This window comes from Leuciscus leuciscus, assembly GCF_965113295.1.
Source record: "Leuciscus leuciscus genome assembly, chromosome: 16".
NCBI lineage: Eukaryota > Metazoa > Chordata > Actinopteri > Cypriniformes > Leuciscidae > Leuciscus > Leuciscus leuciscus.
In genome coordinates, this window is record NC_138740.1 from 35319226 (window position 1) to 35337458 (window position 18233).

Genomic DNA, 18233 nt, shown 5'->3' on the forward strand with positions numbered 1-18233 from the left:
TGTTGTTATATTTACTCAGAATGAAGTGCATCACGGGCGCGCACCAACCACTGAAGTGTGCGGTGACGTAATCACGCTGGTATGCCAAGCGAAAATAATTAATTTAATAAATGCACATAACAAAGCACAAATAAGAAATTGAACAGTATATAAAAGTATTAGAAAAATAACATTTTAGTATATTATAATGGAATTGAAGAAATTGTACAAACATAAACAGCTTGTACTCCTACATTTTTTTTTTTTTTTTTTTTTTTTTTTTTTTTTTTTCTATGTTTTTTTTTATTTTTTTTTTTATTTTTTTTTTTTTTTTTTTTTTTTTATTAAGCTTTAACACAAACAAACAAGGTACATTACCATTCACTGAATACAACAGCAGTTATTTCACCTTAGGTTGAGCATATTACAAGAACGAAAAAAAAAAAAAAAAAAAAACTAAAAAAAAAAAAAAAACTAAAAAAACTTACAATAAACAAAAAATAATATACATGAAAATTTTTAAATAAGAATAAAAAGGGGCTTTAAATTAATTTAAACTTATTCAAAAGAAATAACAATTTACGGGCTTTCTGATTTTTAACAAATTTTAATGATTTACACAAGAGTTTAATCTCATTCCTTGTACTCCTACATAAGCATCAGTAGCCACGAGTCGCATTGGTGTGACGTCAACTCCCCTCTTCGATTGATTGGCTAGAGGAGTAGCTGTCAATCTAGAACTAGTGGACCAATGGTGACGCTTAAGCCCGCCCTAATTTACATGAAACTCGAACTGCAACATTTGGTAAAGCAAGCGCAGAACATAGAAAGAAGAGCGAAGAGAAAAACAGCACAAGCGTACAAAAGAGTAAAATATGAGCAGAAAATGCAAGAAAGCACAAAGAACACAGTAATAAAACCAAGGAAAACATACTTTTTAAGAAAGCATGACCATAGTTTAAGTTTTCTGCAAAATAACTTTTAATGTGTTTAAAGTTTTTATTCATGCTTGTTATTTCTTGATTCACGCTTATTATATTTTGATCCGTGACCACGTTGTTTGCTATTCTGATCATTTTGCATTCTTTTTTTCAGTTTGTGCAATATATTTTTACATGTGTTTTTAAATTTTTGATTCACGCTTATTATTTTTTTATACGTGACCGCTATATATTTGGCGGGAATTTGATCCCATACATGCATGTCATAGATTTTATAATGAATGGTGCACTAAATTGAAATGGCTGAATTTGCGGGAAAAATGTCCATATGATACTGTAGCAGATGATTTTGTTCAGTGGTGTAACAATTAATTCCTGAGATACTGCTAAGCCCCACATCATGGGGACCAAATGATCCCACAAGTATAGTAATACCAGTCAATTTTGACCGTGTGGGGAAATTTTTAGGTCCTTACGATCTTATAAATCATACAGAATGATGTATTCTGAAAAAGTTAAAATGCAGAATGTTTTCCGTGATGGATAAGTTTAGGTTTAGGTACCTTTGTATATGAGGGAGAACATGATTGTGAATATACGCCTCATTGTCCTCCAGACTCTTTCTAAATGAGAGTTCGTGTTGTAACTGTTTGTGTTTGTGTAGCCTAGTGTTTTGGGTTTTTTTCTTGTGCATCAACAACAATTTTTTAGTGTATTTATATTAGAGATTGTTTTGTCAGTAAATGTAGAGGGTTTCAATTTTGTATTTGTGTTGATTGTAACTAAGGTTATTAAGAGATTTTAAAAATAAATTTGTTGTGTGTTCCGTCTCGTTTGGTGGTCCCGTAAATAAAGAACTGCAATCCTTTGTAAAAGTCTGTGGCAGTTAGTGCAGCAAGTAGATTCCAGAAGAGGCATTTTCTCTCTTATCCTCGCTTGTAGGCAGTTGTGTTTTCCTTTCCCCGGAATGTAAGCTGGTAGGGTAGAAGAATTCTGCGTTTTTGTGGTAATCCAAACTTTGTCGTTTGAGCACTGTGCTGATTTGCTGAAGTTAAAATAAGGTGATAAAAGGAGCTAAAATATAAAAATATAGAAGATAAAATATAAAAGCGATAGAGCAAAGCGCGGAGCAGTAAGCAAGAGCGTCCGAACGGTAGCTGAGCTGAGCAGGAAGTGGAATAGTGGAATCTTAGTGGAATAGTGGAATTGTAAACGAATTCAACCCCAGCGCTCTTTGGTGACGGCAGGTGGCTGTTGATCATCTGTCCATCATCGTATAAAGCCCGCCCTGACAATTTGATTGGTCCGAGCAGCTCTTGTTCGAGCATAGTTGCTCCACAATGGATAAAGTCCAGACCGAACTTCTCAACCTCAAATATTGTGGGTGGGGCTAAGTTCGGCTGGCATCCAGGCTACTTTGTCGCCACCTCTGTTCAAAATCTGCAATTGCAGTTGTTCGCGGAATTATAAACTTTATGTGGGTTGTGCCTCGGCCCGGCACAGCGCGGATGAATCCAATGTTTTGAGGAGAATGTGCGGCTGTCAGTCGCCGCGCCGGTGTGGATACTGGCATTCGCAATCACAGATTCTACTTTTTGGAAGTATGACCAACATAAGAATTTTCACAGGAAAATGTTCTGAACAAGTAACATCCACTTTTGTTCCGACCAACTAAGGGGAAAAAAGCATTGCAGTAAATCGCGCTGATTAAATCTAACGATCGCTTATCATATCACGTCAAACCGTGCAAATTATACTTTGTTCTCGAATTGTTAATGCTAACAACATCAGCACTGCGTGACTACATTTAATGCCCTTCCGATATTTGTCCTTGTTTTCGCATGAGCCGGTTGCAGTGTCTTTTATTCTGTAGCCACTCCGAACGACGTCTTTTGCGTTTTACAGCGGGTGAATCTCAGTTGTCACTGGTGATTGTCGTTTGAACCTTTCTGGATCCGCCATGAAATTAATATGTTTAATTATATCAAGTGCTGTGAGAAAAGGCTATAAATCTCTACCTCCAACATCCTCACACGCAATATAGCCTACTAGCCGAGACTCTTCTTTATGTGTACAGATGCGACGTAATGACGCAATATAGCTTATGTTTTGGCAAACATTTCTTGAACATCATCATCTCTGATGATGGTATAAATACCTCACAAAAGGTATTTATTCTTGCAAGAAGGTTCAGTCTACCACACAGAAGTTACGCTGTAGGGTGAGTGACACACAGACAAGAGGAGCAGGGCAGCTTTTATACTGTTTTTTCTCCAAGGTCTTCCCTAGCTTCGTTCAACATTCCACAAACAAAAGGCTCCTTGGCTGTTATTGCTATATTAGCCTTAAAGGGATACTCCACTTTAAAATGAAAATTCTGTCATCATATACTCACCCTCATGCTGTTTCAAACCTGTATGAATTTGTTTCTGGTACCATTGACTTCCATAGTACATATTTTTTTTCCTACTATGGAAGTCAATGGTACCAGAAACTATCTGGTTACTGATCTGTATAGTCACAGCGTGTACAAATAACAAGGCTATATGAGACAGGGACCATTTTTAATCGTATAAATACTGAACTATATTCTCACTAGGCGTAGGAGCACAGCTACTTGGGCGGAGTGATTAGCGCAGCACACGAGACGCCCTGTGGTGAGGAGCAGAGAGTTCGTTTGTTTTGTTTACGGAACCATCAACAGGGCGTCTCGTGTGCTGCGCTAATCACTCCGCCCAAGTAGCTGTGCTCCTACGCTTAGTGAGAATATAGTTCAGTATTTATACGATTAAAAATGGTCTCTGTCTCATATAGCCTTGTTATTTGTACACGCTGTGACTATACAGATCACAACACATAAATAGGAAAATGTTTGCATTATTTTGTCACTTATTGGGATTAGTATGCTACCTTATCCATTTACATCCAGTTTTTGTGCTAAGCTAGGCTAGCGGTGGGTGCGTCAAATAACACTTACAGAACGCACAGAAATGAAAAAGGTATGTATGGACTTATCTAACTCTGGGGGATACTGTGAATAAGCTAAAGTCCCAAAAAGTAGGAGTGTTCCTTTAACCCCTTAAACACTGAGGCCATTTTTGGAGTTTTTTGTCTGAGTGACACACAAAAAAGTAAAGACTCATAACTTCAAAACTATAGAGAGGAGAGTCAAAAGGTAGATATCATTTGTTAGGAAACTTTTTATATTTTTAGAAAATATAAATTTTTATTACTTTTGGACAATCTAATGCTGAGAAAATGCTGATAAAAGACAAAAATATTAATATTATTTTTTAATAATTTAGATATCTTTCTTATTTGAAATGCAATAATTCCGGAAGGAAATACGGTAGCAAAATAATTCTTTTTTTGTGATGTTCCCCTATGTGTGGTCTGCGTCTGGATCATTATTTTATGATGATAGCATAAAGTAATCCAAAGTTACAGCACTTGGAACAAAGGGAGCCTTTTTGTTAAGTCCTCACACATTTGGAAGGCAATAAAAAAAATGAGTTTTCTTAGTGACATACACAAAACTAAAGACTCATAACTTCAAAACTATAGCAAGGAGATTCTAAAGGTAGGTATCGTTTGAAAGAACACTTTTCAAATTTTTTGAAAATATACATTACATTACATTTGGACATTCTCCTGCCGAGAAACTGCTGATAAAAGACAAAAAATATATATAATTTTTATTATGATAATGCATATCTTTCTTATTTGACATGGAATAACTCAGGAAGGAAATAAGGTAGAAGGAAAATTCTTTTTTGGGGAAGTCCCTCTACATATGAGCTGCATCTCGATAAAATTTTGTGGTGATTGGATAAAGCAATCAAAAGTTATAGCATTTGGAACCAAGATAGCCTTTTTGTTGAGACCTTGACGCCCCTCATGGGCATTTTTAAAATTGTTTCACCATGAAGAAAATCTTGTCATAAAAGCAATAGATTAAGTACATTTTGGGCTCATTTGAATTGTATTAATATGCTGTAAAAAATTAAGTGCAATTTTCAATGATTTTTGAATGTTTCATGAGATGTATGATGTTTTTGACACATTGCAGTACATAGTACAAAAAACTATTTTATAGATTATGAAAAAAAATATTCTATTTATCAACAAATAACTCAGCAGTACTTAGGAGTTTTTCGAATTGGCTACATTCACTGTAAAGTTCAGACTCTAAGCTTTCAAATGACACCAATTTTGTTTGAATCAAGGCAATATTTTGGAAAAATATGATAATTAATATTTTCGCAGCTAGGTGGCGCCTGTGGGGCGTCCGCGGGCGGTACACTCCGGTTGAGAGAGACTAGTCAGCACTCGTTCAGAGTTGATCGAAGTGGTTGGATGCATTAAAAAGCTGAGATTCTAAGCTTTAATATGATACATATTTTGTGTTATTCCACGTTTGAAATCGAGCACGGATGGTTCCGGGAAAACTGGAAAACACTTTGCACCCCGGGAGGATGAGAGACTTGTTTTTTAGCCAAGTATGCATCACTTCGTGAGGAATATCTCGTGATCAAAGCAATGGATTATGTTGTGTTTGGGCTCTTTGTAATCGTGAGAATCTGCTGTCAATAAAGATGTGTGATTTTTCACAATCCATGCATGTTTCATTGAGTTATGAGCTGAAACGTCACATCAAAACAACATCGCATCACTGCTATTGCTACTTCATAGATCCGCCTGTGGAATTTTTTGTGTTAGAACGCCATAAGGAATATATTTAGATCTGAGTGATGGATTATGGCGAGTTTGGGCTCTTTTTAATCTTAACAATCTGCTGTAAATAATGATGTGCCATTTTCCACAATTGATGCATGCTTCATTGAGTTATGAGTTAAAACGCGACAAGTGCTACATCTATAATAAACGGTCTATGCGCGCCGGTGGTGGTTCGTGTGTTACAACTCCCACGAGGAATATCTTTAGATCTGAGTGATGGATTTTGCTGAGTTTGGGCTCTTTTTAATCGTGAGAGTCTGCTGAAAATAATGATGTGCATTTTTCTACGATCTGTGCATGCTTTGTGAAGTTATAAGTGAAAACCAAACGCGAGTGCTTCATGAGTATATACTAGGATAGGCGCGTCTGAGGTATTTTTTGTTTTAGAACGCCATGAGGAAATATCTTTAGATCTGATTGATGGAATATATTAAGTTTGGGCTCTTTGTAATCGTGAGCTCCTGCTGTAAATAACGATGTATAATTTTTCATGATCGGCGAATGTTTCATGAAGATACGAGTAAAAAGGCCAAGTCTAAGCTACCTTGCTAGGCTACGTGAATCAGTGGATTTTTTGTGGTTTAGAACTCCATGAGGAATATCTTTAGTTCTGAGTGATGGATTATGTTGAGTTTGGACTCTTTTTAATTGTAAGCATCTGCTGTAAATAATGATGTGTCATTTTCCACAATTGGAGCATGTTTCATGAAGTTACAAGCGGAAATGTGTCTAAAATGCAGCATCCATATATGGTTTACACATGGGTCTCTTAAGGGGTTATTTTACAAAAACCTTGCTCAAGTTTATTAAAAACCCTGGAACAATTATGCTTGTTGTATTCTACTCATTGAGACCTTTCAAATGACATATGACACAGGACTATCTGAGCTGTATGATGTTTTTGACATATTGCAGTATGTGGTACAAAAAAGTAGTTTATAAATTATGAAAACATTTTTTTTCTATTTATCAGCAAATAACTCAGCACTACATTGGAGTTTATCAAATTGGCTACATTCATTGTAAATTTCAGACTCTAAGCTTTCAAATGACATCTATTTTAAGTTGATCCAGGTAATATTTTTGAAAAAAAATTATGATTATTAATTTTGCAGCTAGGTGGCGCCTGCGGCGGGTACACTCGTATTTAGTGGAATAACTCTGCAATCATTAGAAGTTGATCGAAGTAATTAGATGCATTAAAAAGCTGAGATTGTAAGCTTTAAAATGATACCTATTTTGTGTTGTTCCATTCAGTGGTTGCTTAGTAATTTGATTATGAATATTTTTCATGGGGTGGCGTCCCGCCGGCGGGACGCTTAGGGTTTAAAATTAAGAGTTTACATGTTGTACTTACAAGTTCTACAAGCAAGTGAAGGTTTTTAACAGTTCAGAATCGGTATGGTAATTACGACATGGTTTGAACGCAAAGTGACAAACCTTGTAGAGGACAGACTACAGCAGAACACCACACAGGAGTCCCTTGATTGCTCTGTGAAAAATTATATAGTTAAAGTTATTAATTCATATAAAACACTCTTTGAAGTTTGAACCATTCAAAATTATTTTTATTTCAGTATAACGAGTGTGACTCGTTTTATCATTCATAATTTTCCATTCAGAGTATAAATACAATATGCAATAACAGAATCAACTGTACAAACATTCAGATTAGTTCAAAGGTCAACTCATGAAAATATTTGAGATTTTATTCAATTCAAATATCCATTTGCTGTTTAGCATTCATTATAACATCATAAACATTGTCTCTTCATATTGTCAAGACAATGTTGACTTGTTCTTCTACACCCAGTTCACTAACACTGTTAAAACACAGGCAGGCATGAGTGATCCCTTTTTTACCTACTCCAAAATTATGCATTCTAAACTAATGATTCCACAGAAAAATGACGTCTTTACAGAAATGCAAAATAAATAAACAAGAACAGAACATTATTGGTATATCAAACACCATATGAGGCTGTAAGTAACAAATGATTGTGTAAATACATGTCATGCACAATAGTGCAGAAAAATGACATTGACACCATAGTATTTTGTTTTCCTACAATGGAAGTCAATGGGGCCAGTTAACTGTTTGGTTACTGACATTCTTCAAAATATCTTCCTTTGTGATCAGCAGAGGAAAGAAATTCATTCAGGTTTGAAACAACTTGAGGTTGAGTATATGATGACAGAATTTTCATTTTGAAGTGAACTATCCCTTTAAGATGGATGACTTTTTAAGATGCTTCATGGTGTGTTTTTTTTGTCCTTTATCCACCTTATTCCTGACGACCTTACTGTGTTTTGAATTATGGGTGGCACTTCCGGTTTGGGGAACTTCCATTCAAAAAGGCTGAAACAAATAATTTCAAATCATAAGGTTGCCCTACAAAAAAAGCTGATCCGTCAGTCTGACTAGATGAGCTGTCAATTTTCCTTCATGATTTATTTTCAGACATCATGAGAATAACGTTATACTTGGTATTTTAACGTGACATGTTATAACGAGAATATCTATGACAAGAGCTCTTTTCAGTCGCTGCTTTCTTTTCCTCGTGATTATTTTCTTGTTTTCCTTTGCAATTCGCTGTAAAAGTATGAAAAAGGACAACATGTAGGCCTACTGCACATTTATGGTCTGTTCTCCCGAAATTAATTTACGATATATTCCATTTATAATTCACTGGAATGCACAAAGAATCTCTCGTTATTCTCCTCAAATCCTCACAACTCTTTCCAGGTTTGTTTGGGGCGTAGGAATAAGGTGGATAGAGCTTGACAGATGTGGTCACGATGAAAGTCCAGTCTGGAAAAGGAGCAGTGAGAAAATGAAAATGAGTATTTGATGACAGACATTTATTTTTGGGAGAACTATAAAAACCAGGAAAATCTTTAAACTCACCTCGGGGGGAAATCACAATCTATGGCCTACATGTGTTGACTTTATGTCACTATGGAAAAAGAAAATTTTAGGGACAATATTATTACATTTATTAATGTTACAGCAATCTTTTGAGGGAAAGATTCAATGAGTATAGTAACATTATGTTGTATTTCTAATAGATTTCTTACTGTAAGGTGGATTTATGTCCAAGCTGTTTCGTCTTACTGGTTTCTGGATTCCAAGTGATCCAGTGGATTGTGAATCATCTCTGCTCTTCAGCTTTCCTTCACGTTCATACAGAGGTCTGTCTATGTCCTCAGACACTGTAGAAAAACAAATTATTTTTCTGTATGAACTCAGTCCACTGAGCATCTGTTTGTGATTTAACCTTGAGCATTATTAAAGGTGCTCTAAGCGATGTCACACGTTTTTTAGGCCAAAACTTTTTTTTGTCACATCCAGCAAACATCTCCTCACTATCCGCTAGCTGCCTGTCCCCTGAACACACTGTAAAAAAACGCGGTCTCTGTAGACAGCCCAGACTCCACAAACGGCAACAAAAACAAACTGGCCCAGCCTGGACCACGAAAACATAACAAACAGTGTTCCAGCCAATCACTACAAAAATGATTTGGGGGTGGGGGGTGGGGGGTTGGGGGTTGGGGGGTTAGTGCGCATGCACATGTGGGAAGTGGAGGAGAGAGAAGCATGAAGAGGGAAGTTAGCTAGAGGAGAGATGTCCTAGACAACGACTAATGTTAAAATGGTATATTCTTGAGAATTTTTATATGGCCGACACACGACCAAAGAGACGACGTTCCGATGAACAAATAACAAAGATAGGGAAAAGGAGAAGGAACGCGAAGTCCCGAATTTACATCGGAAAAGCATTCAAAAGGTGGCGAGAACTCCGCCAGTGGAAGGGCTTCCAATCCAACATTCAGGTGACTCAGTTTTTGCTGGACAGGTGTGTAAATCCAGTTTGTTTTTTCTAAATGGTTCATGACTGTTTCAGGAAGCACGGAAGGGAGGGGGAGGGGACGGGACGAGTAGGAGGGAGGGTCGAGCTAGCCTCTGTTTTGTTTGACAATACTTCGAACGTCAACAAGAAGTGACTTCACCCAACATCGCTTAGAGCAGCGTTCAATTCAAAGGGTAACAGTGTCAGAGGACACCTTTTGAGTACACAAACCTAGAAATAGCCCCAGTGAACCTGGTAAATCTAACGGTAATTAATGACACCTTACATTTGTACAGATAACAGATGATGATAATACTCACCAGCAGGATCTGCTGTGGTCTGATGATGTTCGCTGGATCGCTCTTTATCTCTCTTTCTCACTTCTCTCTCTCTGATCTCCAGCTCCTTCTTTCTTTCATCCAGTTGTTTTTCTCTTCTATGCAGATTTCTCTCTCTCTCACGCAGACAGTCTTCTTTAACTCTGGCATCGGTCCGATTATTTTCTAGTTGTTCTTTGAACTCTTCCATTTCTCGTTGAAGTTTCTCTATGTCGTCCCTTAACTGATTCTCTCTGTCTCTGGTATCATTCAACTCTCTTCTTAGTTTATCCTCCTTTTCCACATACTCTTCCTGAAAATAATTGCTAGCTTTTCTGAAACACTCCAAATGGTTTGTGAAAAAAATGTTTTTGCTCTCTGTCATTGTCTCTATTTTTTTAAACAGTTTCTTAACACTATCGTCAGTATTCTGTAAGATGTGGTTTCTGCTTCCACACATCTTCAAACAGTAGTTCTTGTTTGGATCATTGTGTTTAGCCCCATCCATAAATAATACCATGCAATAGTGCAAGACCTCCTTCCCGAACACATCACTGAGAGCTCGTAAAAGGTAATTCTCTCTACCAGAGTCTTTCACATCTCTATGTACTAACAGAAAGGCATGAGGCCCAGGAAACATCATAGACTCATGTGACTCAATTTCATTTCTGATGGCTTTGACTCCACTGCTGAAAAACAAGTATGATTTCAATTTTTCAAGCCATGTGAATGGAGTTTTCAGTACAGAAACCTGTCGTCCACAAGCATTAGCATTCCTAGGCTCTAATTTTCCAAATTTAAATGCAGTCTTTCTTTTTCTTTTCCTAAGGATTGTGCCACATGCTTTATCCATAAGAGCATCATCACCTCCAAGCACTATCAATCTCAGCTTTTCATCGGAGCCTGTGGACGGTCCGGCTTCTTCTGTGAATGATCCATCTGTTAAAAAGTGAACAAAGCAAAGTCAGTAGACAAATGCATAAAACCTGTGACTGAAATAAATAATAATAATAATACTGGAGCAATCGAAAAATTCTTCAATTATGTAAATATTGCACAACACTGGTATACTTGTTTCCAAACAGTGGCTGTTTACATACATTTTTACCAAATTGAGTAAAAATAATGGTTTTAAAATGTGCCCCACACAATAACTCCTACACCACTTATGTAATTAATGTAATAGGTAGAATAAAATCTAACATTCATTGCCATTTAACTGAGTGTAAATGCAAAGTATACAACTAAATTACTAAATTAATGTGCACCTGATTGATCTTGTTCTTCATCTTGGTAATCTGTCATGCTGGTATATGACTGTGAATCTGGAAAAAACAATTTGTAAATGTGACAGACAGAAAAATTACAAGACCCAAGAATGTAACTGTAAAGTACAGTGTATATCTACGCTCAAATGCTGCAAGGGCTTTTGCCTTCTTTAACTTCACCTTTATTTGTGATTTTGGCCTTATTAGTAATCTATAATAAAACCTTATTAGTTTTAATTTTAAACAGCTTTTGGCAAATTTTATTAAATGTATAAAGTCAGTTGCTGTCTAAATATGATACTTGATTTGTTATTTTGTCAGATATTGACAACCATAACCACAGTCCTAACTTTTATTTATTTTATCAAAAACAAATGTGTTGGTATGCATCTTTTCATGTTTCAAAATATTATAGTTAATATACTCTAAAATACAATAGGCCTACTATAATTCTACCAAGCCCCAAGATAAAATCAGAAAACAAACACTTATTTCTGTCAAAATGTAATTCAGCAGCCAAATTAGGCTATACTCACCATCTTTACTTGCAAGAGGAACTGTAATAAGAACATATTAGACACGTGTCAGAATTATTTGATTTGTACATTCATAAAATACATCTCATTACGAATCTTTACAGATGGCGTTCCAGAAATTCCTTAAGTTGTCGTTGATCATGTGAACTACTGCAGTTTTCACAATCAATAAGCTATTTTATATTATAATACAATTGACCTATTTTTCATAAATGAATCAAAATGTTTATGTAACATACTCTTCATTGTCTTTCATTCATTATTTATTTTTACCGTATCAATTTTATTTTATTAATTGTATCTCCTGCTTACAACACTTTGTAAACATTTCCATCCATCTAACCATCCATTCTCTATACCAGTTATATTCTGTAGGGTCACTGGAATGCTGGACTCTATCCCAGTGCATCAGCGGGGGACACCCTGCAGAAGGCCAGTCCATCACAGGGCTCACACATTCACACACTCACTTACACCTACAGGCAATTTTAAGCACTTTTATATTATTCTATAAATAGATTTGTTCTATAGTGTTATGTCCAAGGACGTAGTAATATTGTGTTTTTGTTGTTATTCATGAGAGGGGTGTAAGGCTACGTCTACATTAATCCGGATACATACATTTGAAACAGGTGTACAGGTGTTTGAAACTCTCCGTCAGTCTCCCCCTATTTGTACTACTGTAGAAGTTTGGTACCATTCTGGGCATTATTAGTGGGGTAATTTACGAGATACAACCTTGGATCCATTAGCGCCTGCACTAAGCCATCCGGCTGATATCTCTAAATAAGCTCTAACTTTAATAATGTTCAACCAAGGGAAAAAAGGCTTCTGGGGGGTGTTTGGCTCGAGGTCATGGTGCAAAGGACCCTAGGTTGATTTTACTCCGAACCATCCCTTTAACATAAAAATGCCACCTAAGTGTGGACGGATGGCCAAAATGGAGAGAAAAAGATGTGTGTGGACATGGCCTTTCTAGAATCTGTGTGCTTTTTTCTTGCCCTGTGCTTGCTTCCCTGATAGATTAACAGTGATCACCTGTTTTAATCGTGGGCACTGTCCACGCACTGATTGGTGCGTGCCTCGAGGATTACATGATAAAGCTGAAGAGAGAGCACTGGGGATTGTGGGGAAGGGGAGAGAAAAAGCAGTGTTTGAGGATTTCCACCCTCCAGTCCCAGTTCGCTCCTTGCTGTTGAGTTACAAACAATGTGCATATTTTGCTGACGAAATTTGTGATAAGTTACAAGTTTATGGGTAGGGGGAGACCGGGTGTGGTTGTAACATGGGGAGATTTGTAACAACACCAATTCCGCCAATCAGGGATAAGCAAGGAGTCCTATGATCATTTCATATTTATCCCATGTGAATGGTTGTCAAGGCTGTAAATAGGCACATGCAGATTTTACACAGATAAAACAGATTATTAGGTAAGAATGCATTTTTTTGACAAACTATATTTTGTTTAGTACTGAACCATTTGCAGATAAAATCACATCATTTATATTAGATTAATTTGTAGTTTTCAAGGCTACATGTGATGCATTTTTAACCTGCAAAGTGCAAACCGTTATCCTAATGAAGCTTATCCTAAACTCTGACTGGGGTATCAGCGTTTTTATTTTATTTTAAATTTCTTATTAACTGGTGAGGTTTTAAAGAAGGGCAGGTCAGTCAGATCAGCTGCGACGAATGTTGAAAGCCAGTGGTGAGACCTCAGACAATGAAAACTTTTATGTTGTCTGTATGGAGCCATATGGCAACTCAAAGGAAAAGGAAGTGTGAGTAAAATGTGCTCTATATGCAGTTTCTCCAGGGTTAACAACCAGGGTTTATTTTTTTTTTTTTTTTTTTTTTATTGTCACTCTGATTGAGAATATTCACACATGGACACATTTACCAAAAAAAAAAAAAAAAAGAAAGAAATTGATAGATCTACATATTCTTTATACAGGTACGCTGCAGTCTAGTGTTCATTAAAGGGATAGTTCACTTTGAAATAAAATTTTGGTATGTTTTAGCTTACCTCAAGGGCATCCAATGAACTGCAGTAGCCAAGGCGACTTCTATTGTATATATCTATACCCGCCCGCGCTCTCAGATCACTTGGACGTGGCTGTGTATAAGAGGTAAAAACGATATAAATACTGTTCGTTTTCTCACACAAACCGCTCGTTTCGTGTCTTAGGCCATCAATGTGTACTTACGATGGGGAATTGTTTAATTTGGACGACGGGGAATTGTTTTAATTTGGACTCTGTGCCACTCGCGTAGCTACGGGTGGGCCTGGATGGGCCTGGGCCCACCCACCTGTCAGTCAGGCCCATCCAGTCAGTGGCCTCACAAGGTAGCCTTAAGGCCCGTTCACACTAAGGAGGGAATTCTGTTGCGATTATCACAATACTTGAAACTATAAAAATAAATCTTAATGTTTCTTGATTCTTGTTTGGTTGTCATGGTGATGACGAAATGCCCGTGTATCGCATTTCGCAGTCAGATTGCGAACAGCCCATCCCCCCTTCACAACGACGAGCACATTTCACAGAGGGACACTGAAGTTTAGTTAAGTATGTTAAACTAAAATGAAACAGAGCAACTTACTAAAGTTCGTGTCAAAAAGACTCTTTGTCCCTGCTCTCATTTGAAAGAGAATTGACTGAATCGTTGGACTATAACGAAATCATTGCAGTGTTCAACTCTAAGCCCCGTCGTCTGCTGTTATAAGCTAGTCATCAAAAGTAAACCAATCTACGTTTACTATGCAGTTTCCTAGTCAATGTTGTTTATTTAACGTGGTTTATGTGGCCGCTGAGCCAGACTATGATCAAGCATTGTTTTTACACACTGTCCACTACTGTCCTGCTGATTTGATGATGGTTGTTTTGCATCTGTCAGATGCGCGCGCGTGTGTGGTGTGGCCGCGCGCAGTGGAAATGCTGTTCTTATCGTTATGTTAACACTGCTTATGATGACATACATGCTTGTGCTCTGATTAAACTGTGGTGTATTCAAGCAGGTGTAGTTAGTTGTGTTGGACTATTTTGATAACAGATGCATTTTTAGGCTGTGCCCACCTGATTTTTTCTCTGGGCCCACCTACATTGTGATTCCTGGCTACGCTACTGCTCTGTGCATGCTCTTTGAGACCGTGACCATAGACCTGCATTATATGACTGACAGACAAGAACGGTTTGACCTAAAAATATCAAAATTGAAACTACTGTGGAAAAAAAGACACCTACATCTTGGATGCCCTTGAGGTAAGCTAAAACATACCAACTATCCCTTTAAGCTAAAATACTGTAGGAAGTTTGTTCGTATAATTTACTGACACATGCACACACTCTTGAGAGCAACAGAAAGTGTATTTGAGCAGTGGTCAATCACAGAAAGAGAGACATGAGCTGTTTCTCAATTCCAAGAATGCAAAGAACAGACTTGCGTTCTCTTTGAGACTGGTCTTGCCAGGCGACCTTGAAAGGACAAACTCGGAAGGACGCGAGAACACAGAACGCATCTTTATGAGAATTGAGATGTGCTGCGATATTGCTGCTTAACTGACCATCTCGGCAAATACAACACAACATCACAAACATATGTCACAACCTATTAAACATTTCTTTCATATTACTATAGACATTGTTTTCATAGTTTATATCTTTTTTATTTTACCGTGTGTATTTACTGGCCCCCGACTGAGCGAGTGTAGAACTGGCCCCTGACTGAGCCTGGGTTCTCCCAAGGTTTTTTTTTCTCCATTAGGTCACCTGATGGAGTTTTAGGACACCATTAGGTCACTTGATGGAGTTTTTCGGTTCCTTGCCACTGTTTACTTTGGCTTGCTCAGTTTGGGATATTTTGGGGATATTTAATTTAATTTTATCAATCAATAAATTCCTCTTGAAACAAACTTTGTTGTATTATTTTAATTTAATACTGTGAAGCTGCTTTGATACAATCTGTATTGTGAAAAGCGCTATACAAATAAACTTGACTTGACTTGACTGTTTATGAGTAGCCTATGTGTTACCTATGTTTTGTCAATGTTAAGATTCTTTTTAATATGCCAATAAAAATACTGCCGCTTTCTTACGGTCTTTATGACTTTATTAAAATGAAGCAAAAGAGACCGACAAATGTAAACTTTCACGAGCTGTCACGTATTTCGAGCTTGCAGCGGGAATCTCTTAAGTGAGAACGAGAAGTTTAAAGCTTACAGCCTTCCGTACATCAACTGCCCGCAGCGTCTTCTGGGATTTTTAACGGTTTGATTCTCTCAAGTCTGCATTTGATGCATCCTCGATACCAAGGACACATCCGGGCACTTCATGCGTCCTCTGTTCTTGCGTTAGTGGGTGCTTTTCAATATCCCTCCTCGTCTCCTCTCTCCTCCGTCCTCCATCCTATGACCCGGAAACCGATCGAGCACAGCCATCTTGAAGGACATCTCAATTCTCTAATTGCACCGCGAGGAGTCGAGGATCGAGGAGTTAGGAGGCTTCCTGAGGAGTCATGAGCGAGGATACACAGGTGTAGGCCTATCCTATGCGGAAGAGTTTTATCGACTTAAACGTGACGCACGTCTAAATTCTCCTCCCCCTTCACATCGGTCACAATCATTTTAATTTATACTTTACCTTTGCAGTTTATATAAACCACACATCTCACATATTTCAACAGGGTATCTTGCTTTATTATTATTTATTATGAATTTCTTAAATAAACAAACTTCAACAACATAAGGGCAGATCCTTTGAGCGCTGCTGATGACGCGATGAAGTGACGCTTGAGTGATCAAGTATTCCAATGTTTTAAAAAAAGTTACATTCGATTCCTCCGTCCTCGCGTCTTTTCCTTGCAGCCTTCCCTCGCATCCTACAGGGGGCGGAGCTGAGACGCGAGGAAAGGAAGCGAGGAAAGGAAACGAGGATGCACAAATAAGAAATGAGAAGCACCCCTTGAGTATTGGAATTGAACTTCGACGGTTGATGATGATGTAGTACGAGAACACAAGGACACAAGATCACTGAAGAACGCATATTGAGAAACAGCCATTGTTTTGTAGTGTTCTTCTGTATTGTTTCAATATTTTGAAGCATATTGCATAGTGTGGCCGTTGTACTGTTTTTGCTTCTTTTGTCTAAATGTTACAACTTACCCCAGCATGTGTTACAACAACACACCCGGTCTCAACATACCGGATTTCAATTACTTTTCTCCTGTTTAATGAACAGTTAGGAGCGAGGGAAGTTATCTGTTTTTTTTTTTTAAATGTTAGACACGTTAATGTTTATTTCCCTTTAGGTGTGTGTTTTCTTTTGTTCGGGTCCTCTTCCCGAGGTTAAAGTTCGTTCTTTATAGCCTACAGTTTATTTTTTTTTGTATTTTGTTCATTTCGCTTCATATTTATCTCTGCTTAATAAGGAAATAAACGGACAAAGCGACACTTTGAACTGAAACCGCGATTTTTGTGTTGTGATTCTGGGGCTGGAAAGCTGGAGAAACTCAAAGCCTCTCCATATGTTTGTTGTTCGTCGTTCTCATGAGGACGTGTCAATGGTTAAGTAGCTATATTTTTTGTCATTAAAGGGGAGTCATTCATTCAACATTGATTCAGTGGTTTAAAAGTTAGATGTAGTAGGCTACTCACTCAGTTCATCTTTATCTCTGCAACCTGTAAATACAAAACAGTTTTTTAAGTTTTGTTTTTTAGCTATCATACTCGGATTAGTCCGCAGGCCATAATTACCTGGGAACTTACGATTTACAAAAAATTGCCAATTAATTAATTTTCAGTAGGCTACTCATCTCAAAGAAAGATTGAGAAAGTGATAGAGTTACCGACCTCTGGCTCTGGCTCTGCGTCTTCGTCTCCTTCCCATTCTGCAGTGCAGAAAATGAAAAAAATGCAATAGAATGCTAGAAAAATTCGAAATAAACCTAATTTTGGCCTTGAGGCAATCTTCCTCAAAAAGGCTTGTTTCGAAAGTGAAATAAAACCGGGATCTCATTCACTCAGTGTGTGTTACGTGCGTACGCACGAATGTGTGCGTAAAATCTGCGTATGAACATTTTCAGGAACAAATCATGATGACACACCATTAACTTTCGTATAGGCTAGACCTACAAAAAAGAAACAACTTCTTCCTCTTTTTTTTTTTTTTTTTTTTAGAAACAACTTAAATCACACGTATAGCCTACTCTGTGTGGCATTAATTATAATCGGAATATTTTCAAGGGAAGGTTAGCCTATGCGGAACAAAACCACCCGTTATGGCAAACCGTGTTGACTTTTATTTATTTCCATATGAATTCCTGATATCAGCAATCAAATTTTCACTTGTTAAAATGCTTATTCTTGATATCAGGAATTACATTTCTACTAGCCTAGTAAAAATGTTAATTGTTGATATCAACAATGGCGTCTTCACTCGCAGAAATAGGTTACAAAGTCTTGATATCAAGAAATAAATGTAAAGTAAAAAACTGTCATTCTTTATAGCCTATCTGTAATTGTATTTTCAATAATGTCACCATTCATATTCATTCAAATTCAATTGTTGATATAAAGAATTGATTCCTTAGCCTACTAGTTGAAATTACA

General features: G+C 37.3%; 1 protein-coding gene across 1 annotated transcript; it reads right to left on the minus strand.

Annotated features, from left to right (window-relative positions):
- Positions 1–7198: 7198 nt before the first annotated feature.
- LOC309478133 (uncharacterized protein) lies at positions 7199–17651 on the minus strand. The gene is made up of 8 exons (XM_082141675.1): positions 17481–17651; positions 17280–17303; positions 11630–11650; positions 11094–11150; positions 9829–10764; positions 8736–8870; positions 8566–8614; positions 7199–8469 (listed from the first exon to the last, which is right to left on the minus strand). Exons 1-7 carry the CDS (start codon positions 17638–17640, stop codon positions 8607–8609), a joined length of 1341 nt encoding a protein of 446 aa, XP_081997801.1. The 5' UTR covers positions 17641–17651; the 3' UTR covers positions 7199–8469; positions 8566–8606.
- Between the last annotated feature and the right edge of the window lie 582 nt (positions 17652–18233).

Bases quoted from the DNA above. Each gene is read 5' to 3' on its own strand.
- LOC309478133 (XM_082141675.1), bottom strand. From the start codon at position 17,640: ATGAGATCCCGGTTTTATTTCACTTTCGAAACAAGCCTTTTTGAGGAA. The intron at 17,304-17,480 runs CCAGAGGTCGGT...TTGTATTTACAG, and splicing joins ACGAAGACGCAGAGCCAGAG to GTTGCAGAGATAAAGATGAA. The intron at 10,765-11,093 runs GTGCACATTAAT...ACTTTTTAACAG, and splicing joins TGAAGAACAAGATCAATCAG to ATGGATCATTCACAGAAGAA.